Source organism: Heterobasidion irregulare (genome assembly GCF_000320585.1).
Source record: "Heterobasidion irregulare TC 32-1 unplaced genomic scaffold scaffold_04, whole genome shotgun sequence".
Taxonomy (NCBI): Eukaryota; Fungi; Basidiomycota; class Agaricomycetes; order Russulales; family Bondarzewiaceae; genus Heterobasidion; species Heterobasidion irregulare.
The window spans coordinates 57779-80248 of record NW_009258200.1 but is presented as its reverse complement, the minus strand read 5'-3'; the positions used below and the strand labels follow the sequence as shown (position 1 = coordinate 80248).

The 22470-nt window shown below is 53.1% G+C and overlaps 11 protein-coding genes across 11 annotated transcripts; 3 read left to right on the top strand and 8 right to left on the bottom strand.

Moving 5' to 3' along the window:
* Positions 1-818: 818 nt before the first annotated feature.
* HETIRDRAFT_450292 (uncharacterized protein) lies at positions 819-1247 on the bottom strand (the record flags this gene model as incomplete). Its single annotated transcript, XM_009546459.1, has 2 exons — positions 819-1160; positions 1182-1247. The coding sequence occupies 2 exons, from the start codon at positions 1245-1247 to the stop codon at positions 819-821; spliced, it is 408 nt and encodes a 135-aa protein (XP_009544754.1).
* A 112-nt stretch (positions 1248-1359) lies between these two features.
* HETIRDRAFT_450291 (uncharacterized protein) lies at positions 1360-2552 on the top strand (the record flags this gene model as incomplete). The annotated part of the gene is made up of 4 exons (XM_009546458.1): positions 1360-1463; positions 1541-1556; positions 1636-2182; positions 2509-2552. 4 exons carry the CDS (start codon positions 1360-1362, stop codon positions 2550-2552), a joined length of 711 nt encoding a protein of 236 aa, XP_009544753.1.
* A 517-nt stretch (positions 2553-3069) lies between these two features.
* HETIRDRAFT_426104 (uncharacterized protein) lies at positions 3070-4071 on the bottom strand (the record flags this gene model as incomplete). Its single annotated transcript, XM_009546457.1, has 2 exons — positions 3070-3767; positions 3864-4071. The coding sequence occupies 2 exons, from the start codon at positions 4069-4071 to the stop codon at positions 3070-3072; spliced, it is 906 nt and encodes a 301-aa protein (XP_009544752.1).
* A 647-nt stretch (positions 4072-4718) lies between these two features.
* HETIRDRAFT_108693 (uncharacterized protein) lies at positions 4719-5675 on the top strand (the record flags this gene model as incomplete). Its single annotated transcript, XM_009546456.1, has 1 exon — positions 4719-5675. One exon carries the CDS (start codon positions 4719-4721, stop codon positions 5673-5675), a length of 957 nt encoding a protein of 318 aa, XP_009544751.1.
* A 929-nt stretch (positions 5676-6604) lies between these two features.
* On the bottom strand, positions 6605-6933 carry HETIRDRAFT_165213 (uncharacterized protein; the record flags this gene model as incomplete). Its single annotated transcript, XM_009546455.1, is given in 4 exon segments — positions 6605-6624; positions 6719-6722; positions 6740-6766; positions 6826-6933. 4 exon segments carry the CDS (start codon positions 6931-6933, stop codon positions 6605-6607), a joined length of 159 nt encoding a protein of 52 aa, XP_009544750.1.
* Positions 6934-7293: 360 nt separating this feature from the next.
* On the bottom strand, positions 7294-7803 carry HETIRDRAFT_108692 (uncharacterized protein; the record flags this gene model as incomplete). The annotated part of the gene is made up of 3 exons (XM_009546454.1): positions 7294-7313; positions 7368-7409; positions 7443-7803. The coding sequence occupies 3 exons, from the start codon at positions 7801-7803 to the stop codon at positions 7294-7296; spliced, it is 423 nt and encodes a 140-aa protein (XP_009544749.1).
* Positions 7804-9047: 1244 nt separating this feature from the next.
* HETIRDRAFT_315939 (uncharacterized protein) lies at positions 9048-9966 on the bottom strand (the record flags this gene model as incomplete). The annotated part of the gene is made up of 2 exons (XM_009546453.1): positions 9048-9800; positions 9862-9966. 2 exons carry the CDS (start codon positions 9964-9966, stop codon positions 9048-9050), a joined length of 858 nt encoding a protein of 285 aa, XP_009544748.1.
* A 1232-nt stretch (positions 9967-11198) lies between these two features.
* Positions 11199-12481, bottom strand: HETIRDRAFT_450288 (uncharacterized protein; the record flags this gene model as incomplete). Its single annotated transcript, XM_009546452.1, has 5 exons — positions 11199-11462; positions 11521-11533; positions 11591-11849; positions 11908-12406; positions 12464-12481. 5 exons carry the CDS (start codon positions 12479-12481, stop codon positions 11199-11201), a joined length of 1053 nt encoding a protein of 350 aa, XP_009544747.1.
* Positions 12482-13363: 882 nt separating this feature from the next.
* Positions 13364-17281, bottom strand: HETIRDRAFT_450287 (uncharacterized protein; the record flags this gene model as incomplete). The annotated part of the gene is made up of 6 exons (XM_009546451.1): positions 13364-13465; positions 13541-13660; positions 13719-13880; positions 16580-16698; positions 16937-17082; positions 17139-17281. The coding sequence occupies 6 exons, from the start codon at positions 17279-17281 to the stop codon at positions 13364-13366; spliced, it is 792 nt and encodes a 263-aa protein (XP_009544746.1).
* An 84-nt stretch (positions 17282-17365) lies between these two features.
* Positions 17366-19333, top strand: HETIRDRAFT_450286 (uncharacterized protein; the record flags this gene model as incomplete). Its single annotated transcript, XM_009546450.1, has 6 exons — positions 17366-17377; positions 17512-17598; positions 17660-17718; positions 17766-17955; positions 18006-18791; positions 18845-19333. The coding sequence occupies 6 exons, from the start codon at positions 17366-17368 to the stop codon at positions 19331-19333; spliced, it is 1623 nt and encodes a 540-aa protein (XP_009544745.1).
* Positions 19334-19868: 535 nt separating this feature from the next.
* Positions 19869-22286, bottom strand: HETIRDRAFT_315702 (uncharacterized protein; the record flags this gene model as incomplete). Its single annotated transcript, XM_009546449.1, has 1 exon — positions 19869-22286. The coding sequence occupies one exon, from the start codon at positions 22284-22286 to the stop codon at positions 19869-19871; it is 2418 nt and encodes an 805-aa protein (XP_009544744.1).
* Between the last annotated feature and the right edge of the window lie 184 nt (positions 22287-22470).

Here is a 22470-nt window from a genome sequence, read left to right as displayed (position 1 = left end):
TATCTCTTATCGTCCTTATGCCTTCTGTTGACCTATCCTTCATTATCTTCAGAGCTCCCAAGTTTCTAAATGGTTTACCCATGTGGCATGTGGTTCTTATCTTCAGGTCCATGTGCACTCACCTTAGCAATCTCTCCACTTATTTAGACTTTAGAGTTATTGCTTCTTATCTTATAGTGTTTGCAACATCACTCCCTTATCTTTTTTGCCTTTGATCACTCTTGGCACGCATTTCCGATTGCTCTATGCCTCTGCCGATCTCCTTATCTTGTACCTGTTTGGACTTACTATAAAAGGGCACCTATGGCCTTGCAATAGAGCAGCTTTGGCTCCCCCCTCATTCTAATTTCATTCATGCACTTGAGTCCTTGAGTCCTTGAGTCTTTGCCTTCCGATCCTTGTTCGTATTTTGCCCCTTTGTTTGTGTTGTTGCATTCGATTGCAGCCCTCCGTCAGAGCCCTCGTCGTCTTGCTCTCTCCCTCTCATCTAGTTTGTCATCCTCTGCCAGTGTCCAGTGTGGCCTTGCACCCATTCCCTCCCCTTTGCATCCCGATCAAACACCGACCAACTGACCAACTGACCAACCAACCAACTGACCGACCGACCTACCGACCGACCGACCAACTGACCGACCGACCTACCGACCTACCAAATATTTTGATTTGGGAGTTGTTTGTTCGCTACACTCCGAACACTTTCAGTATGCTCCCTTGTTTGTTGTTGCACAGCTTATAGTTCCTTGCACACTAGAACCAGCTCCTGCCTACCTGCGCTTGTAGGGGTGTTTCTTGGGTGTGTTTCACACTCAAAGGCATCACTAGCGTATTAGCGGCATCGAGCGGGAGATGCGGGTCAGTCGAGCATAGGTCCGGGCAACCCATGCGATGCGCGAGGCAATGTGGATGATGTGGGCAAGCGGGCCAGTGGGCATGAGATTGTGCAAGGAGGGCGGGGAGGGCAGTACAGCGAGCGATGGGGTCGAGAGGCCCGGACGGGAGAGCGGGTCGGACGGGAGAGCGGGTCGGACGGGAGAGCGGGTCGGATGTGGGAGAGGTTGAGCGGACGAGAGGAGGGGGCGGGTAGTGTTGAGGGGTAGATTGTTGAAGGCAACATGGAGAGTCAGGTAGAAGGCGGGAGGTGTGTGTGTACGGGGGAGGAACTGGGGTGAGTGACGACGTACCTTTGTAGATATCCTCGTCAACCGTTTCCTTCCCTCTTCTGTGCTCCTCCTTGTGCTCCTCTTCATTGTTGTGGTCGCGTGCGCGCGACGCGTAGTTGAGTCCTTTGCACCCGTTTCCAACTCAAGTCTGTCCGCGTACAAAGCTCAACCGTCGTCCCCTCGCCCTCGCCTCGACACCATGCACACCCACCACCCACTTCCTTCGCCTTCGTCCTCCCATCCTCTCGGCCCCATGCACACACGTCCACTTGGCCACAACAACTCCTTCGACTGCTCCCTCACGTGCCCCTGCCGCCGCCGCACCCGTGCTTTGCCCTTGCGCACAGCGTGTCGCAATCGTCACGCTGCCCGTGCTTCAGCGCGTTGATGGGGAGGGTAAGGAGCGTTGCTAATAAGAAGAGAAGGTGCAAAGAGGAATGCCATAAAAAAGGTCCGTATCACTTACTTTTGCTAGTCCTCCCCCGGCCCTAGTCCTGCCCCTCCCTGCCCGGCCCTGCCTGTCCTGCGCACCTGCGCACACCCGGAAGCGGCTTCTCACGCTGTGTCTCTTCCCCTGCTCTCTCCTAGGAGGCGAGGGCACAACCACGCTCCCCGGTACCCTATTGCCCGACGCCTTCTTCTCCGGGCACGCCCACTTGACGCTGCGCACGCATCGCACGAGCGCACCCTGTCCTCTGCCTCCGGCTACGCGCACCACCATGTGGCCGGTGCTGCCAAGAGCACCACCTCGCCCGCAAAGCAGCGCTATATCGCGGACATGCACGGCCTCGAGATTGTCAAGAAAATCCGGCAGGGCGAGGTCGGGCTGCGCGATTGCACCATCGTCCTGTGCGACATCAAAGCCAACGTCCATCCAGCTCGCTTTGCGAAGCTGAGGGCCATCAAGGACGCAAAGAAGCCAGGCAAAGCCCCCACCGCGATCCCCGCTGTCTCAGGTTTAAAACGCCTCCGCAGCCAACATCGTAGCGGCGCAGGGGAAAGAGGCAGTGCTGAGCAGGGGTGTAAGCATAGACAAGGACAGACGGTCGGGAAGGGAAAGGTTAGTCCCTTGAGGATCTGTAGATAGTAGAAGTAGAGAAAAAGTGAAGGAAACATCATGTATCAGTACATGTCCTCGGCGATGCAGAGGCCCATTGTCCGTTTGCAAAGCCGAGTGCAAGAAATAAAGGGTACAATAAGATATAATAAGAACATACTCACAGCACGGGCATCTGTAAGGTTAATGCTCGTAGGCTGTCTCGTTCATATAGAGTCGAGTTTGTGCAGGTTTTGTGCTTATTGGCACAGCGGAATCCTGATACGCAGCTGACATGACGAGCCTCTCCAGCCGCAGCGAGGCTTGTCATGTCAGCCGTGTATTGGCAGGCATAAGTCCTGATATGCGCCTGACATAACGAGCCTCGCTGTGGCTGCACAGGCTCGTCATGTCAGCGCGTATCGCATGGTTAGGTCCTGATATGCGTCTGACATGATGAGCCAGTCTAGCCCCAGCCAGGCTCGTCGATGTCAGCCGCGTCTTTGTACCCGCAACCCCTGTTCTGATATGGACTGACACGGCCTTCTACAAGACAGAAACACAAGCCACTGTCTATTTAACGCAGTATGCAACGTTACACCAAACGCACAGAAATCACACATGAACATGCATACAGAACACAGTTGCCTGCCACATGCATAAGACACCATGATAGCGATCACAAATCACAGTCCCCAATCACTGCCCCACTATGACCTATTGGCTTCGCTCGGTAAATATTAGATCCCATCCATAATTTTCTCTCGTTCTCACTACAGAATCCTGGTGAAGAATCTGCTTTGAGTCCAGTCTAGAAACCAGATAGCCATTGCTTACCTTTCATATGGGTCATAAGGCCCCGCACGCTATGTCCTATAGCTCTTCTTCTTCTTCCTCCTCATCTACCCATTCTATTGTTACACCGGCAGCAAGAGTGTTAATGAACTCCGAGGTTCTGTACGAGCGTATACCCAGTAGTGTCATTGTCAAATTGGGAATTATTCGAAGTTTTGGATATATTACTGTAAAGAGAGATTCAAAATCGACTCCCCACACTCCATTGAGAGAGATGGTAATCCCGTGGCCATGGATATACTCTTCTTCATTCCACAAAGTGATGTGGACACCCCAAATCGTTTGATCAAATGCAAGTTTCACCACAATGACTCCTGTCCGCTTGCCTGATATGTAGGGCGCTGCAGAAGAGACCACCAGGATGATGTCTTCCACATGAACTGGTGCTTCGATTTCAGCCTCCAAGTGTAGTGCGGACCTATTTAGAGTTTCCAACTGGAGTGCTGTAAGAAATCGTGCACACTCAAGTGCTCGACCATGAAAGATGAGGTTCTGTAGACAAGGGAGATCGATCGAGTCATCGGCAATGGATCCCATTACATTGTTTGAGACATGGGTATATGTGAAGACATGTGACAGGCTCAGCATTTGCAGAAGGGATAACTGCTTAATGCCCTTTGCGAGAGCTTCAAAGGTCATACGCCCATTCCTCCAATTGGTCAACTTCAAGAAGATGAGGTTTGGGAATGAGGAGAAGTTATTGATGTAGAAGTTACCTCATAATATCAGCGTTATGAGGCAAGGTGCTTGTCTATCAAATATATCAAAGGGATCGGGGCCATTGAAAATAAGGAACGGTATCGTCAGCTCACAGTATTCCAGAGTTGGCATAGGGGACCTGATCAAGTCAACTAGGCAACTGGGATCATCGCTGTTGATGTGGAGAGTAAGGTCCTTGATGTGCGTGAGCTCCGGTATGAATAGGTTAGTATATTGTGGAAAAAAGTCGACTTTTGGTGCACAGAATCTGGGGGAGATGTCCACTGAAAGCGGCGCCTTTTTCGACTGCGTAAGCTCCATTATTGTCCAGGACTTGCTTCTAGAGGTTGTCAATCTCGTCCACAAACTGCCGTCTTACAAAGCGATCTTTCTCCAACGTCGACACACATGTGTCACAATGGCCCACCCAAGCCTACCCGGTGTCCATCCATAGTAATCGGCAAGATCAACTGACAACACCTTGAATATAAGCAGGATAACCTCGGGGGGCAGTCTACATGCATGAGCTGTCAGTCTCGGAAGGTTATCTCAACGATCCACTATACCTTATGGAAATATCTCATGCCTCTTCAGTGGACATTGTGGATGCAAACAGCGAGTGGTTACCAGTGCTGCTCTGGACGCAGGGCCCTCAAAGACGTGACGAGCACATGATGGTGATGAGGAGGACAATGTGCCCTCAAAACGGTGGAAGCCTAACCTTAGCTAGTGTACATCCAAATCACAAAACCTTGTGGGTAGTAGGCATTTCAGCTGGAATTTGATTTTTTTGAAACTCAGCTTGCTCGCGTGCAATGTAGCTCATGTGCCAGTCACGAGAAAGCTCAAAATATCATTCATGTGCAGGCAGGTTGCATTATGGCACAAGAGGAAGTAGGTAGCCATATGCCAAATCATCTTGCCCTTAGCCCTTGCACACATTTAGCAGTTCTATGCTCTCTGCCACCATGGGCTTTATATCCTTCGTGCACTCCATCTTCTCTAGCCCATCCCTCTTTCGCTTCTCTTTCCGTTGGGCCATGTCTAACCCCGAGGATGGCGTTTACTTCCCCAATGACAGCTCAGTGTGCAAGCTTAGCATGCTCCACTGGGCGGCGCTCATCGTCTCCCATTCCTCTCGCTATCACCGCCCGCGCATCACCAGAATCCAGCACTGCAAGTGGGAGGACCGTGTCATGCATGAGTTCCTCATCATTGACTTCACCTACCCCACTTCCCCCACAACTAAGCGCACCGTTCCCGTCATTGTAGAGCACACCATGGAGATCCGCCAGTTCCGTCCCGACATGATCCAGCCAGGCCTCGCTGAGATCTTGTCCCGTGCCTCAGTCAGGTCATCCAGGGCCTCTTTGAGCTGTGCCTCCATCTCGTCCTCCTCGTCACTGTCAATCAGTATGCCCGCGGTTGACTACATAACCACCCCGCTCAGTGGGGCGCCTATTAGGAGCATCAATGAGAAAACAACAAGGCTATACGTGGTCTGTCGCACGCTAACCTTCCCCATGGACACGACCCCGACTGACTATGACCTCGCCGCGCTGCTGCGGGCCCTCCACGAGTACTCCCCTAACTATGACCTTATCTCACGACAATATTACTGGTTTGCAGCCACCATTTACGATGTCTTCTGCGCTGTCCCCGGTGCTACCTCAGTGGATCATGACGTTCCTCATTTTAGAGACATTCGTAGACGGTTTCTTACCATATTTACCATTCAGCCCGAAGACCCACCATTAGACAATATTCTGCTACATTACATACGCCATCTCAAGGACTTCGAGAGCACGGCTTGGAGAAGTATGCAGGCAGCAAACGCAACAATAAGCATGCTGAAGGATGAGTTAGCTTTGGCCCAACAGCAGCTGGTGACGCAGGGCTATGCTGGCCCATCCAATAGGACATAGGGAGGTGACGCCTGCAAGGGAGGGCCGTTATGTTTGAACTCCACGTACGTCAGGCATGTAGAAAATGATACAAACTCTTTTCTTGTTTGTGGCACGTACAGCCCAGAGTATATAGCACGACCAGAATATGCTCGATGTAAGAGCCACTATACTTGTACTTACGAAATGTTGACAAGCCAGACCCTTGTATTTCTTCATGTGAAAAGCTAGAAGGTTCAGGCCTGAACCTTGTAGCCTAGACGTGGCTGACATGGCGAGCCTGTCTGCAGCTGGACAGGCTCGTCGCATCAGACACGTATTGACATCGCTGAGATGTCTGCACAGGCTCGTCATGTCAGCCGTGTATCGCATGGCTAGGTCCTGATACGCAGCTGACATGACGAGCCTCGCTGCGGCTGCACCAGCTCATCACGTCAGCAGCGTATGGCAGGCCTAAGTCCCAATACGCGCCTGACATGACGAGCCTCGCTGCGGCTGGAGAGGCTTGTCATGTCAGCTGGCAGGAGTGGGTTCAGTCGTAGGTTGGGCAGACAGATAGTTTAACTTAGAATGAATGAGCGAATTGAAGAGAATGGTCTGGGTAAGTGAACGAAAGAGAAAACTGGCGGGCAGCAACTTTTAAGGGCTTTTAGAGAGGCTTTTAGCAACCTTTCACATGATTAACCGCGAGTGGTCCTCGTTGACCGACAGGGAGCAAGCCCACTTCCTGCAGGATTAAGACGTAATATATTGAAAAGTCCAAGGTACAAATAACCGCCATCAATTTTGAGAAAACAGCATGAAGGACAACAAAACAAAAGGTGCGAAGCCTATGACGCAAGCGACAGTACGTGGCATAATGATCTTGTGGAATGCGAGTCAGAGCCTATCACAACAGCCTGTTCTTTGCGATTGGCCTGACAAGCTCTCGCATCTCAGTATCCGAGTCCTCATAGTTGGCGCGGGGCCTTTTGTTTCCTCGCCGGCTTTTGGGGGTAGAGGATGAGCGGGATCACTTACCAGGTTCTGTGGCATAAAGAAAATAAGTCAGCGCCGCTACAGAGGGTTGAACGAGAAAGACTGACGATGAGCCGGGGAAAGGTTGACCGCCTCTGAACCGTCAATGTTAGTCCTTTGTTGAAGCTAACACATCATAGGAAAAGGAACTCACGCGTGAACGGCAGCTGACTGAAACCTGCGTACAAAGACAATCAGTTTCTTTCCATTCAAAATGACAGACAACAGGATGAGAATTCTGAGGCCGGAACAAGCTCGTCATGTCAGCTGCATATCGAGACTCAGCCATACCAATACGTGGCTGACGCGACAAGCCTCACACAGTATGGAGAGGCTTGTCATGTCAGCTATGTATCGGAACTCAGCCATACCAATACGCAGCTGACACGACGAGCCTCACACAATATGGAGAGGCTCGTCATGTCAGCCACGTACCAGGAACCAGCCATGCCAATGCGCGGCTGACGTGACGAGCCTGTCCAGCCTCACATAATGTGAAGAGGCTCATCATGTCAGTCCTGTATCGGGACTCAGCTGGGGACTTAGCCATGCTAATATGCAGCTGACGCGACGAGCCTCACACAGTGTGGAGAGGCTTGTCATGTCAGCTGCGTATCGGGACTCAGCCATACCAATACGCGGCTGACGCGATGAGCCTCACACAATATGGAGAGGCTCGTCATGTCAGCCGCGTACCAGGAACGAGCCATGCCAATACGCAGCTGACATCAAACGACTCTTTCGTGAACCATCAGGGACGGTGCAACTCACTGTTTTGCGACTCAGTCTCCATACCATCACCATCGTCCTCAGATGGCCCGGTAAAGGCATCATTGACGCTGATTCTGTCTTTCCGAATGTCGGCGTTGGCCATGACAACATCCTTTGGCTCCTCAAGATATACGGCAGAGCTGCTTATTGTCATCGACAGGACGCCGGGCACACTCATTGGCGTCATCTCGACATCACCCACCGAAAGCAGCTCATACTCCTGGTCCTTCACATGGTCCTGGACAACAAACGCCTGCGAGAACTGTGAGTGCGACCAGTACCTCAGCCGGCTGGCGTTCACTGTGAGGCCCTGAGGGAGTGTCAAGTGAAGGAAAACGTTAAAGGCAATGATCAAGGACATTGATGAGCATGCACCCACGCTAGGGTCCGAGGGAGGTATTCGGGAAGCTTTGGGGAGATACCGAACAGCGCTAGACAAGTACCGAAGACGCCGACTATTACCGAACACGGTCGGTCCCCACCCGACTGACGACAAGCCACCGAAGGATGATTTGGCAGCACTTGGGTCAGTTCGCCCACACTTCACGTACTTACCATGACCGCACAGGAGTGTTATGATAGGTGTGTACGAGATCGGGGTCAGTATTCCGTATCGGCCGATGTCCTCCGTGAGTCGGTCGGTCCTTATCGCTTATCTTCCCGACTTCCGCGTGGTCGGTCAAACGCGATCTTGCACCATTGCTTGGCCACCCTGGTCGTACGATACCTCTCCTTCATTTTTCATTGGTTCTCCAACGCCTGTTCCTGCTACCTACACTTGGACGACGGATCCCGAATGTTCGGGATTGCGACATCACTGATTACCTTTTACCTTATCACCTTCAGAACCCATATGGACATCTCACCTACCTTCTTATCTTCTCTGATCACTAAGGCTTGGCGCCCATTCGACATCTACTCTCATTTCAGGTTCAATATTTTACTTAGGGGCGCTGTTTACTATAAAAACCTACATACAACTCTGGAATAAACCAGCTTTCGCACCCCACAGTTTAGAGCTCATTCGCACTCGTCTCAACCATCGAAATCGTCTTCATCGACTTCCGAAAACTTGTCATCCTCATCGTTCGGCCTCATTCGCGTTCGTACTCGTCACTTCGCTCGTACCCCCCATCCTCCCTCATATATTGTCAGAGTCCCGTGTGGCTCTTGAAGCACGTAGTTGTCGGTCGCGACACTACCTTCTCGTTACCGACCGAATCCCCGACTCGACCGACCGAACATTCGGTCGGTGTTCGGCACAGTCCCGAAACCGTTCGGGTGCTATAATCTCATACTCCCCGTTGCTTCTCAGTACGCCATCGATTTCTAAAGTCATCACTAACAATTCCTTGTGTATTAGATACTAGCTCCAGCACCCCCTGCATTAGAGGTTGTTTTGGTGTTGTGCTTGGCACTTAGAGCCACCTCTAGCGTATCAACGTACCCGGAGCAGTTGCCTCAACAACGATGCCACTCCCTCCGGCATGTGACGATCCGCACCTGTGGCCCCGTGATCAATCAGGGCTTGTCCCTTGCTCTGAATCAACCTTGCAATCCTGTTAATCTTGTCGCAGTCCTCTTTCACCTTCTTTTGGACCGCCATCAAGAGGCGCAGGTCTGACAATGATCTGGGCGCAGGCACAACACGTCCGTAGGACTTGCATGGCTTGCCACGATCTCCTGCACAATTTTCTCGTCCCACATCTCCATGTCGAATTTGTCGTAAGGCGCTCCCACATTCTCGAAAGGTCCTCGAGCCGCAACCACTGCACGATGAACCAGGTCACGCCCTGTCTGGAATACCCCCAGCACCTCCTTCACGAGGTGGAGAATCGTCGCCTTGCGAACGGCCCATTGAGTGATCCCCATCACTACTCGTCGGTGAATGCTTGCCAATGCTAGACGATCTTGGGCCCAGGCCAAGTACTGAATCACTCTCAGCATAGGATAGCGGAGATATTCTCCCCATTGATGAGAATTCTCAGATTGTAGTAGCATTTGATGGAGCATCTCAGTGACGGTAGTTGCTGTCTGAGCTGGCGACTCCTGCTCCATCCAAATTGGCTGAAGGAACACGTTGAAGGCGACAGGTCCCTCGTTGACAATCGATAGAAGAGTGCTGAGAGGGACAGTCCGGGGATGCTCAATCTTGCCAAGCATCATCATGCTGAGCTCCAGCTGAATCAGAACTAGCGCGCAATGGACGAAGAGGTCCATCCAAAAGCGAGCTAAGTCAACTTCTCCATGCCAGTGGGCATGCTGCCTGATAAATTGCGCATTTGCCGCGAGGGTAAAGTCCTTAAAATACTTTGATGCCAATCCCGAGTCGATGTCCGGCTCGATCCATCGTGATATCTCGAATTACAAACAATCTCAGTGATAAATTTTGAAACTTTGTAGAAAGCCCCATGCTCACCTCCTTCAGCGCGTTCGGGAACTGGTCCAGGATGTCCACGATGGCCTGCAGCGCAGAAGCTGTCGGAAGCAGGAGCAAAGGATTGTATTTGCGCTTTCTGAACATATACAGCGCGCGAAGGGAGGCCTGAGATATGGCCGCCGCAGCCGCCTCGGAGCTCTGCCAGTCTTTCCAACATGTTCTGAGGTGGGAATGCACGATCACTGCATATATTTGGGTCTGCCAATCAGGATCTTCAAGGGTGCCCAACCAGAAGGTATCTTGATAGGCCGTCACAAACACTGATACGCTAGAGGTGGCTCTAAGTGCCGAGCACAATACCAAAACAATCTCTAATGCAGGGGTGCTGGAGCTAGTATCTGATACACAAGGAATTGTTAGTGATGACTTGATAAATTGATGGCGTACTGAGAAGCAACGGGGAGTATGAGATTATAGCGCCCGAACGGTTTCGGGACTGCGCCGAACACCGACCGAACGTTCGGTCGGTCGAGTCGGGGATTCGGTCGGTAACGAGAAGGTAGTGTCGCGACCGACAACTACGTGCTTCAAGAGCCACACGGGACTCTGACAATATACAAGGGAGGACGAGGGGTATGAGCAAAGAGACGAGTACGAACGCGAACAAGGCCGAACAATGAGGATGACAAGTTTTCGGGAGTTGACGAAGATGATTTCGATGGTTGAGACGAGTGCGAATGAGCTCTAAACTGTGGGGTGCGAAAGCTGGTTTATTCCAGAGTTGTATGTAGGTTTTTATAGTAAACAGCGCCCCTAAGTAAAATATCGAACCTGAGATGAGAGTAGATGTCGAATGGACGCCAAGCCCCAGTGATCAGAGAAGATAAGAAGGTAGGTGAGATGTCCATATGGGTTCTGAAGGTGATAAGGTAAAAGGTAATCAGTGATGTCAAAATCCCAAACGTTCAGGATCCGTTGCCCAAGCGTAGGTAGCAGGAACAGGCGTTGGAGAACCAATGAAAAATAAAGAAGAGGTATTGTACGACTAGGATGGCCAAGCAATGGTGCAAGATTGTGTTTGACCGACCATGCGGAAGTCGGGAAGATAAGCGATAAGGACTGACCGACTTACGGAGGACATCGGCCGATACAGAATACTGGCTCCGATCTGGTAAACACCTATCGTAACACCCCTATGCGGTCATGGTAAGTACGTGAAGTGTGGGCAAACTGACCCAAGTGCTGCCAAATCGTCCTTCGGTGGCTTGTTGTTGGTTGGGTAGGGACCAACCGTGTTCGGTAAAGTCAGCGTCTTCGGTACTTGTCTAGCACTGTTCGGTATCTCCCCAAAGCTTCCCAAATACCTCCCTCGGACCCTAGCGCGGGTGCATGCTCATCAACGCGTCATCAATGCCTGTCATGACCTCGAGGGTCAACAGTTCGTACATGATCTCCCCCTGCGTCAGCAGCCAGTCCCCTTTCTCAATGAGAGCATTCAGCTCCTCTTGCTGCTTATGTGACAACGCTGGCTCATCTTCGAGGGAGATGATCCACATCACCTGCCCCTCAGAGAGGAATTTCCCGCTATGAACCAAGTTTGACAGGTTTGCAAACATTGTTCGCACAATACCGATGAACATCTGAAAGTACATAAGCAGACAAGCAAATATCGAAACAAAAAGGAATGGAAGCACTTACCCCTCCAAAGATGCTGAAGAGGTGGTCTGTGAGCCATCACACGGAGAACATCGGCAACGTGCTGTAGTACGGCACTACGTAGAACTCCATCAAGAAGCTCATAGTCTGCCAGTTTTGAATGAGAGACTTTGCCCGTGAGTTGCCATGGAGCGAGCTAAGGGCGCGCTTAGTCTCTAACTCCAAATTGTTCCCTGGGGAGACCCCCTTGCGATAGAAGCGACAGATATGTGACGACAGATGCTTGTCCGCCGTCTCCGCAAAGTTAAAGAAGCGTGAGTTCCTGGAAAGGAACCGTGCAATGGAATGGTCTACACCCAATACCGCTAAGTCTGCAGATAGCTCGAAATGTTAGAAAACAGACAACTGAAAAACCAGATACACCCCAACACAGAATGTCTTCCATCTTGGACTCTACAACATCGCTCTTTTGCCTGAGAGCCTGAGCGTCGAATTCTGATACCCCGCCCTTGAGTCGCTCGCGTATCTTCTCCCGCTTATCCTGTAAGTCTGCTCTGTAGTCTTGAAGGGCGGCCAGCCTGTGCTGGCCGCCGAGGATGTGCACTTCATTAATGGCTTGAGCCCCCGGGGCCCGCTCCAGGAGAGGCAGGGCTTCTCGCAGGTGGCAGTCTGCCTTGAGTTGCCCAATGTTGATCCAATCGTGTCGGACGAGGACAGGAATGGGTTCATCCCACCACCGAATCCCATTTTTGACCATTGACTGCTTCAGATGGCTTACCGTGCTACTCGCTAGTGGGCGATTGTTGTAGACATTGTAGATCATGGTTTTGCCATCGTAAATGTCAAGGCGCATTTTTGTGAAGCCCAGGAATGCCACCTTCGCTCGAGCCTCCAATTCCTGATCTTCAAGCAAAGTGGTTGAGAGACTCTGGGTTGACATGAGCAAGAGACACGAGAAGGCAAAGTCGGTACACGGTACACTCACTGAGATGGTCTGTGCCATGTTTGATGGTGTTGTAAGTGGAAAGAAGAATGGGGTGTGAGAGTTGTGTGCTGGAGCGGTGATTCAACCAGGTCCATGGGAAGTGCTACAAGGCTGCACTGAATTGTCCATGAGTACCACAGACCGGTGCCAAAGACGTCACGGTCGTCTGCAAACAACTGGGCTGAAGAGCCAGGTTGAAGCGGAAAAGGGCATCGAGGATCGTAATATGCGGCTGACATGACGAGCCTGTCAGCGGTTGGATAGGCTTGTCATGGCAGTCACGTATTAGGACTTGTTGATGCCCATACCCGGCTGACATGACGAGCCTGTCCAGCTGCAGATGGGCTTGTCATGTCAGCCACATATCAGGACTTAGCCAAGCTCGTCATGTCAGGTGCGTATCGGGACTCAGCTCTGCCAATACGCGGCTGACATGACGAGCCTCTCCAGCCGTGGACAGGCTCGTCATGTCAGCTGTGTATTGGCATGGGTGGCTTCTTCACCTCTTAATGGCCTCTTTAGCCCTGCCATACCCGTGTCCTACCCTGAACCTTCTAGCTTTTCAGGTTAGAATTTGATTGAGCAACAAGTCGTCTGCAATGTCCTGGCCCGAGTCATCTGTAACGTCCTGACCCGAGTCGTCTGCGATGTCCTGACCCGAGTCGTCTGCGATGTTGCCTCTCTGTGAACCCAGTGTGATGGCAGAACAGATAAGCAAAAATTTGATTGAGCAACAAGTCGTCTGTGACGTCCTTACCCGGTAGCCCAGACCCGAGTCATCTGCGACGTCCTGACCCGGTAGCCCAGACCCGAGTCATCTGCGACGTCCTGACCCGAGTTGTCTGTGACGTCCTGACCCAAGTTGTCTGCGACATCCTGACCCAAGTTGTCTGCGACATCCTAACCCAGGTCGTCTGCGACATCCTGACCCGGGTTGTCTGTGATGTCTTCACCCAAGTCGTCTGCGATGTCCTGACCTGAGTCGTCTGCAACGTCGCCTCTCTGTGAACCCAGCGTGATGGCAGAACAGATAAGCAAAAATTTGATTGAGCAATAAGTCGTCTGTGACGTCCTTACCCGGTAGCCCAGACCCGAGTCATCTGCGACGTCCTGACCCGAGTTGTCTGTGACGTCCTGACCCAAGTTGTCTGTGACGTCCTGACCCGAGTCATCTACGATGTCGCCTCTCCATGAACCCTGCGTGATGGCAGAACAGATAAGCAAAAATTTGATTGAGCAACAAGTCATCTGCGACGTCCTGACCCGAGTTGTCTGTGATGTCCTGACCCAAGTTGTCTGCGACATCCTGACCCAAGTCGTCTACGACATCCTGACCCGGGTTGTCTGCGATGTCTTCACCTAAGTCGTCTGCAATGTCCTGACCCGAGTCGTCTGCGATGTCGCCTCTCTGTGAACCCTGCGTGATGGCAGAACAGATGAGCAAACATTTGGTTCAGCAACAAGTCGCCTGTGACGCCCTTACCCTGTAAGTCTAACCTGAGTCGCCCGTGTCGTCCTTGTAGTGCTGAATACAACGACTTGTAGTCAAGCGATAATCTATTCCAACCCCTATTCCTAATCTTACAAAATAAAAATGTTGTATTATGTTCGTCTCTTCATTATAGAGCAAATTTGTGGGGACCCACTATCAAAGCCAAAATTGGTTCATCATGCACAGCTCTCAAAGACACAACTGTACCGCCACTGCACTGGGACAGTACTATCACAATACTGTGACCGTACTGTCATAATATTATGATCGTATTGTCACGCTACAGTGTTCGTGAGGTCACTGCGACAGTTGAGTGATTGTCTTAGGTTACTATAAGCCGGACCCAGGTCTTCTGCGAGGTCGGTGCTCTGTCAATTATTTTGTGAGATAAGACACATGATTTCCAACAAGACCCTACCCAGACCTGTTACTTGTAGTAGAGCAGAGGCAGAGGGTGAGCCAGTCGTCGCCCAAGCTCGCTCACAGTGTCTTGTGGAGCATCACGATAGGACCGGCGATGTGTGTGTGCCGATGAGTCGATGCGTCAATGCCGCACCCTCAACATCTGAAAGACGGAGGATAGAATTCACGCCCGAGGGGCGGAAATGGCCAGTGACAACGACAAGCAGGATAAGAGTGAAACTGAGGGAAGATATATTTAGTAAGGGCAGAAAATAAATCAACAACGGAGGTACTTACCTTGAGGCAATTCCAAGAATCATAGCGAAAGTCTGAGGTTGATGGATGAGGTGTGGATGGAGCAAGGATGGATTAGCGCCCGTCGACTCAGCAAGATTGCAGTAGATTGTGGTGTTGCATCTGATTTGGTGTGATCGTGTCGTGGGACACAATGTGACTGTGTCACGGCGATGCTTTGCCCACCTCCTTGTCCTGCCTCAGTTCTGCCCATCTCCTTCATGTCCTGCCCCATGTCGCTCTTCATCGCCACACGCTCTCCCCAATGGTCTCTTATTGCTTCAACTTCCAGCTGTTGCAGCTAGGATCTTTCCCATCGGTAAGCAAACTCAAATAGCTTTCCTTAGAAGCTCAGTGTCATGTTCACTTGGCAGCAGACAACCTACCCGCCCACACAAATACCTCCCTCTCCCTCTTGTTCTCTTTGAGATTTCTGCCTTTCAGGCGTGAAAACCCATCTCCGTCCTTCGGACGTGAGCTGCCTTTGACAAACGACCGGCTCACTGACCATGCACCTGGTGGAAGGCCAGGACGAGGACAATAGACTCTAGCAGCGGATAGGGGGAACAGACCCAGAATCTTTTTGAGGATGCAGGTACGTCGTCATTTATGCCAATTCTTCCCGAGATATACGCCTCCATAAATCTCATCCCTGCACGAACAGCTGAAGAGGCACGTCCTCCCTTCCACTGGTGACCCTCAAGCTCATGTGGAAATCATCCGCATGCCATGGACATCGTGGCTGACGTGGACGTCACATACGGCATGAACGACACATGCATGGCATGCCAAATGCTCCGATGAGTCCGACCTGGGCACTGAGGGTAGATGGCTGTACATCATGGTCGGTCTCGTTCGTCAGTGTCTCCGCACAATCTGTGACGGACCCCTATGCCATGGGAGAAGCTCAATGTCGGTGAGTTCAGTTATTTTTTTGCCGCTCAAAATTGAGCTGACATGACAACATGATATAGCCATAGGCCTGTGGCTCGGAGGGATAGACGGGCATCATTGATGCGGGTGCGATGGCCACCACCTAATCCCACCAGGTGCGACACATGGCCTGCCACGCTGAGCGCCGATCTGCAGGCAGGCGTGATGGCAAGCGGGGGTTACGAATATGACGTGTCCGCATTGCCTTTGAAGCCCTTGGGGCATGTCTGCGCGGAGTGGGTTTCACCTCGAGTATGGTACGAGGCAAGGATTTGTATGTAAGCACCTTGCATTGCCCTTTCATAGAGTCTAACCTTATCTTTATAAATAAATAGAAACACAAAGAACTCGTGGCTTGAGCGATAGAACATACTTTGCATGGCGCGGCCGTTCGACCCTGATGACTCGATGCATTAACAGATTGGCAATGTGAAGGCTTGGAGGGCCTTTACTGAATTCCAGAGCAGCATCAAGTTTGGCAAGGAAGACGCCCCACAGGTGAGACAAGGGCTATATAATCGCCATCGCGCCAGTCAGTATCTTAGTCCCCACTCACCATGTACTCAATTTCTCAACTTGACCCCATACCCCGACGTCTGGCAGTGAAGTCAGCGTCATCTCAGTTAACTGCAGAGCAAAAGAGGAAAAGTTCACCATAGTATCTATTGGACAACCCTTCCGAGGACACCCATGGCCTCGGTCTTCACCATTTACAAGTAGACACCGATTGGGAAAAGCGTGTCAAGTTTGAGAAGAGAGTGAGATGGGTGCGGTTCATGTTGTGGACCGGTGTGAGTGCTTTAACCCCTTCATTGCGTTGATGCGCTTGCGATGGCTCTGCGTGCGTAACACAACACAAAACACACCACTAAACACAGGGTAGGCGGGGAGCTGACTTCACTACAAATATCGAGGGACCCTTGTAAGTTGCGAGACGGGGCGCGAGATACGTACTACGAGATATCGAGATATCTAGCGAGGTGATGCGAGGTCACGAGAGAATACTTTCGTGTGAAACGAAGTGGTGGACCGTGGGCCAAGGCGCGAGTGACCAAGGTAACTTCAAGGGCAGCGACGAAGGCCCTGACAATAGCGGCGATGAAGGCGACGAGTGCTAAATCGAGCGAGTGCGATGTCGGTACGATGCGATATGAGCGAGATCTTCGTGCGAAGTTGAGCTCTAAACAGAGGGGTGTTCGAAACTGGTGTATTGCAGTGTCGTAGGCAGGTATTTATAGTAAGTCAAAGTGAGTATAGTAAACGCGAACTCGTAAGGTAAAGTAAATCGATATCGCGCCAAGACCGTAACATAGAAAGATAAAGAAAAACCACGCGCAGAGGTGCTCGCAGACCGCGAGGTTCTGTCGCGCCGCGGTCGCGAGACAAAGCGATATTTAGTAAAGAGGTGTAGCGGTGAGACGAGGTAAACTCTAGGAAGGTGGAGGGGCCATGGATCACGGGACCTGTACTACCCAATAAGCGCACGCGATAAAGCTCTCTGCGATATCGCGTCGCGGAGCTGCTCGCGGTGCGGTCCGTGCAGTCGATGCTTACGAGGCGTATGGCGAGAGCTTGGCGAGGTCTTTTGCGGGTGCAGCAGGCTCGAGGCCGTCGTGCGATACGCGTGGGGGCTGAGTGAGATGATGCGAGGCGATGACTGAGGGGTGCGAGACAAGACCGTGTCGGCCCGATACCATAATGCTGAGGTCGTGGGCATCGGAGGGAATCGCTCTGGGCGGCGGGGCCACCCGGTGGTGTCTGGGGTATCCCCTGAGGTCAGCATGCTCGTGCTCGTAGAACTGCGAAAACGGGGTCCCGGCGCTTAGAAAGGTGGCGCGCTCATCATCTCCTCCCTACTGAAATCCTGACTGTCCTCAGTCAGTCCCGTGCCGTGTGACCTAGTGGCTGAGATGCACGTGTGCTGCAGAAGTCGGCTGTGCTCGGTGGCGTCAAGGTGTGGCGTGGGATCGTCGTGGTGGCGTGGGAGCGGAGGTGTGACTCGGTGGCGGATACAGTAAGCAATGTCGGACAGATGCCAGTGGCGTGGAAAAAATACGCTGTGGCTGTCGAGGTAGCCGGTCGGCGCGGGGCCCGAGTTGCCGATGTGGCTGGGACTCGTTCCTGTTTGGTCAGGGTACGCGTCACCCAAGTTCAACGCACCATCTGCTCCCGTCTTCCTAGCGTCCCTTGCTCCCTCCCAATCCGGCCTTTCTCGATCGTACTCTGCTTCCGCGAAAACTCTCTCCCGATGCCATCGTCCCTCGTCGATCTCCTCGTCTCCGCCCTGTCCGACCTTATCGACGTGTCTCCCGAGCATCCCGCCGAGTTGGAGGACTTCATGATCTGGGGTCAAAACTTTGCCCGTACCCTGGTGCGTCCTCTCTTTCCTCTCTTTTTCTCGTGCTGACCCCTCTCTCCTAGGCCAGCCTGGAGGCGATCCCCTCGTTTGTGCCTTCCTCGCAGCTCGCGCTCTGGCTCGATAGCGCCGAGGACACCCTCGAGACCTACGCGACCGATGACTGGTTAGCGTGGGGGGCACGCATCCTGCGGACGCGTGCGACGCGTCGTGACGAGCGCATCCAGGCTGAGGTCGCCGCCGCCGCTACTGCTCAGGCCGAGGTTGCTCGTGTCGCCGAGGTGGAAGCTCGCCGGTTGGCCGATGAAGAGTGCGTTGCGCGCGGAGTCGCTGAAGAGGCGCGTCGGAGGGCTCGTGATCGGGAGATCATGGGCTTGTATGTGCGTGGTTCCATCTCGCGAGAGGAGAGTGAGCGTCGTCTGGCCGAGCCGCTGGAGACGGAGTCGGGACCTAGCGTGGTGAGTGCCAAGGATCGGGTAGTGGGGCGTGATGGCGATGTCGAGATGGCGGCGCCCGTTTTACGGACGGGCGACGCCATCGACTCCTTGCGGGCGTCGACCGCTGCGCTGTCCGTGCGAGGGGAGGGTCCTGTGCCTTCCGGGACTGGGCTCTTCCTTCCCGATGGCGAGGAGGAGGTCGTGGAAGTGGATCGGAAAGGGAAGCGGCGCGAGGTCGTGGATGAAGAGCGGAAGGGCAAGCGTCGCGCCCCTCCTGCGCGGATGTCTGTGAAGTCCCCGGCGCAGCAGAAGGCCGAAGCTGATAGAGAAGCAGAGGAGCATGCTGCGAAACGTCAGCGAAAGACGGATGGGCGTCCTATCGTCCCTGGTCAGTTGCCTCCCGGCGCGCAGCAGGTGAGCTCCTTCCCCTCTCCTTTTCTCTCCTCCTGTTCCTCAGACTTTCCTAGGCCGAACCTCCCTGCACCTATTGTTCCCACTTCGTCACCCCCTTCGTCTGTTTCCGCGTCCCGGGCGATGCGACGCACTGCCTCAAGTGTCGTCGCAATCGCAAGTCGTGCGACGGGCCCCGTCGATGGACGAAGCTCCTTTCGACCCCTTCGGACACCGTCCCTCTTCCTCTCCCTTCCTCTCCTCCTCCGCCCATCGCTTCTTCCTCTTCCGCCCGCTTCCTTCCCGACGACCTTCGTCGGCCTGCTCGTCGCTTGGCGCGCGCGGCGCGCGGTGAACTCCGGACTCGTCGGACGGTGGACCGCGACATCGAAATCCTTCGTTGGCGGATGGCTCGGACCGAGAGCGAGGTCCGCTATTTGTTGTCCGAGCACGAGGCGCGCGGAACTGAGCTCGCCGAGCTGGAGCGCGTTCGCGCGTCGTTGCCGGAGGGGTCGGAGGACGAGGACGAGGATGGCGAGGGTAGCGTGGAGTTGGTGCTCGACTAGCACCTCGGACGCTTTTAGATGTAATATATAAGTTTCGATGCAAAATGTAAAAGTACTTCTTTCTTGGTTTTAGCAATATTTGTGATAAAAATCGGGAAGAAACACTCGAGTAAAGTCTCGCTAGAGTCTAAAAGTTGTTTGGTGAGCGAGAAATGTCGGAGATAGATTAAGACGTATCGCGTGTGGGGTTGAAGTCGTCGTATAATAGGGATCTGTTGTAGATGTCTCGATGGTAAGCGATAACGTTCTAAACTGGAATTTGAGAGAATATAGAATTTAGGGAAAGCCTCAGTAGATCATCACAGGCGTAAAACCCTTCGGTTTTGCGCAAATCCGATAAGGTTCGTTAATGCGACTTTGAAATGAAGAGGAAATGCCGGGTGCGAGAACCGTCGAAGTAACTGTGCGATATTCGCTAGTCCGAGTCTGAAGTGTAAAATAGTCGTAAGCTTTGCTGCGAGAAAGATCGGGATGCGAAAAATAGGGTATCATAGCTGGTCCTTCTCCTCCCTACTGAAATCTGGGCTGTCCTCAGTCACATCGCCCCGCGCGAGAAGGGAGGGTGGGTGGGCTCGTCGGTATCGGATACTGTGTCGATATCCCGCTGCGAAGCTTCGTCCTCCGAGTCGTCCATCTCGTCGCCGCGGAGGCCCTCCTCTTCAGGATCCTCGTCCACGGTGGCCTTCATCTCGCGCAGTCGTTGTGCAGAGATGTCGAGGAGTGCGTCGAGGTCGGGTATGTCGAGCTTCTTGCGAGCAAAGTAGGGGATGACGCGGAAGGCCGCGATCGGTCGGTCAAGTACCGAGCCGTCTAATTCTGCGAGAATGTAAGCACCGCCGCGATTCTGAGATATAACGAGAAGGGGTCCCAAGTAGCGAGGTCGCATTTTGCGGTTTAGGGCCTTCTCGATGGCGGTGTTGCGGATGAGGACGAGGTCTCCGAGATCGAAATGAAATGCTCGAATTGTCGCCTGGTGGTCGGTCTCGAATCGGATGGCGGCTTTAACTCGTGCTGCGATGACTGCGGTGCGGAGGCGAGCGAGGTCAGCGCGACACTTTTGGAGTGCGATTGCTCGGCGGGCGATGAGGTCGGTGGTCGACATTGTCTCGGATGGTGGTGGAAGGAGGTACGTTACTTCCGCTATATCGAGGGGCAGGAGGGGATGAGTTCCTGTCGCGGCGAAGTATGGTGAGCAACCCATGCGACGTCGGACAGTGATGCGATCGGCCCAGAAAACAAACGGTGCCGCTCTATTCCACTTCGACTGATCCCCATCGACCGCCTTGAAGAGAGCTTGTCGGACATCGAAATGCGGCCTTTCGACAATGCCGTTGGCGCGAGAATTGTACCCCGATATTCGAATGTGCGAAATGTGATACTTCTTGGCGAGATGGGTGAGAGCTTTGACGAAGGCTGGCCCGTTATCGGAAACGATCTCAACGAGGGTGCCCCAGCGACAGAGAATATCCTCGAAGATCCAGTCGGCGAGGGCGGCGCTGGTCTCGTTGCGGGGCATGCGGAACTCGGGATAGTGCGATATCGAGCATCGACCTTGAACGAGGTATCGGAAGCCTCCTGCCATCGGCATGTGCATCGTGTCCATATACATTTTCGCGAAGAGAGGCGCCGGCAATGCGACGACTGGAGGGATCAAGACGTTGCGTGTTTGTCGAATCTGGCAGAGATGACATGAGCGAATGAACCAAGCGATGTCTTGCCTCATAAGCGGCCACCAGAATCTTTCCGCGATGAGGACGCGAGTGGCGAAGAAGCCCTTGTGCGCGACGTCGTCGTGGGCCGAGGCGAGAATGGAAACACGGTGGTCGGGCGGCGCGACGAGCTTATGTCGGCCTTGAGCATCTTTCTTCCATAGCTTGTCCGAGGCGAGGAAGAATTCAGCGCAGTATCGGAGGAATGTTGTGTACTCAGCGTCGGATAGACCGCTCGGGCGTGTGAGGTTGGAATGCCATTTCCTAACTGCTATGATCCGGTCGTCCGCCGATATCGCTGTGCTGGTGCGAGGAATGTTGGAGTAATTGAGAGGTGGAGGGATGTTATCGTCGATGTCGGTGATGGTGTTCGCGAGAATGGTGAGGCACTGGCGCGCTGATGGCGGTGGTTGAGGGTTGTTTATTTGGTGCATAAAGCTGTAGAGGTTGTCGATCCAGTCTTCGAAGTCGTCGTCAGCCTCGGGATGGTCGCCTGGCTGCGGCGGTCGACGCGAGAGACCATCGGGCCCATGCGAGGCGCCGGGAACGTGGACGAGGGTAAAATGGAATGTGAGGATGGCGATGATCCAGCGATTAATGCTCGCGCTTGGTTCGAGATCTGGATTCGTTAGCATTCCTTTTATATATCTCGCGTCCACCTCGATGACCAAGTTACGGATCCCGATGAGGTACATCTTGAGAGCTCGGAGAGCGCGAAACAGGCCGTAGAGCTCTAGTTTTGGCTGCGAGAATCTTGACTCGCGGTCGTTCAGGGTGATGGAGCCGAATCTGGCGTAGTACCGGATTCGCGGATTGTCGAGGTCGCACTGGCAGAGGTGGAATCCGACCGCGAGGTGCGAGGTGTCGACTGCGAGGATGACATTGGCTGGTGAGGAATAGTCAATCGGGCGGAGGGCGGGCGAGGAAAGGAGTGCTGATTTGAGATCGTCTTGCGCCGCGATCTGTTCAGGTCCGAAGATAAAAGGGAAGTCTTTTCGAGTGAGCATTGTTAAAGGGTGTGCTCGATGGGCAAAGTTACGAATGAAGATGCGGACGACGCCGATCGTTCCAAGGAATGCCTGTACTTCCGAGAGATCGCGGCAAGGTCCCCAGTTGACTATCTTCTCAACTCGAGATTCCTCGGGAAGTCGGCCCTCGTAGGTGCAGCGGTGCCCGACGACGATGATCTCGGGCGCGCATAGCGTCGCCTTATGACCCGAAAATGTCCCGCCGCAGTATTTCATGCGCTGGACGACTCGATTGACGCCTTGGAAGTGTTCCCAAACAAATCGCCTGATGCCAGGATTGTCGGGGTGCGTCTCGTAACCGCCATCAGGTGTCTCGTATCGCGTGGCTGGACCTCGGAGGGGATCATCGTCGATGAAGGGTATTGTTGTGTCGGGAATCTCGGGCTGCAAGATGTGAGTA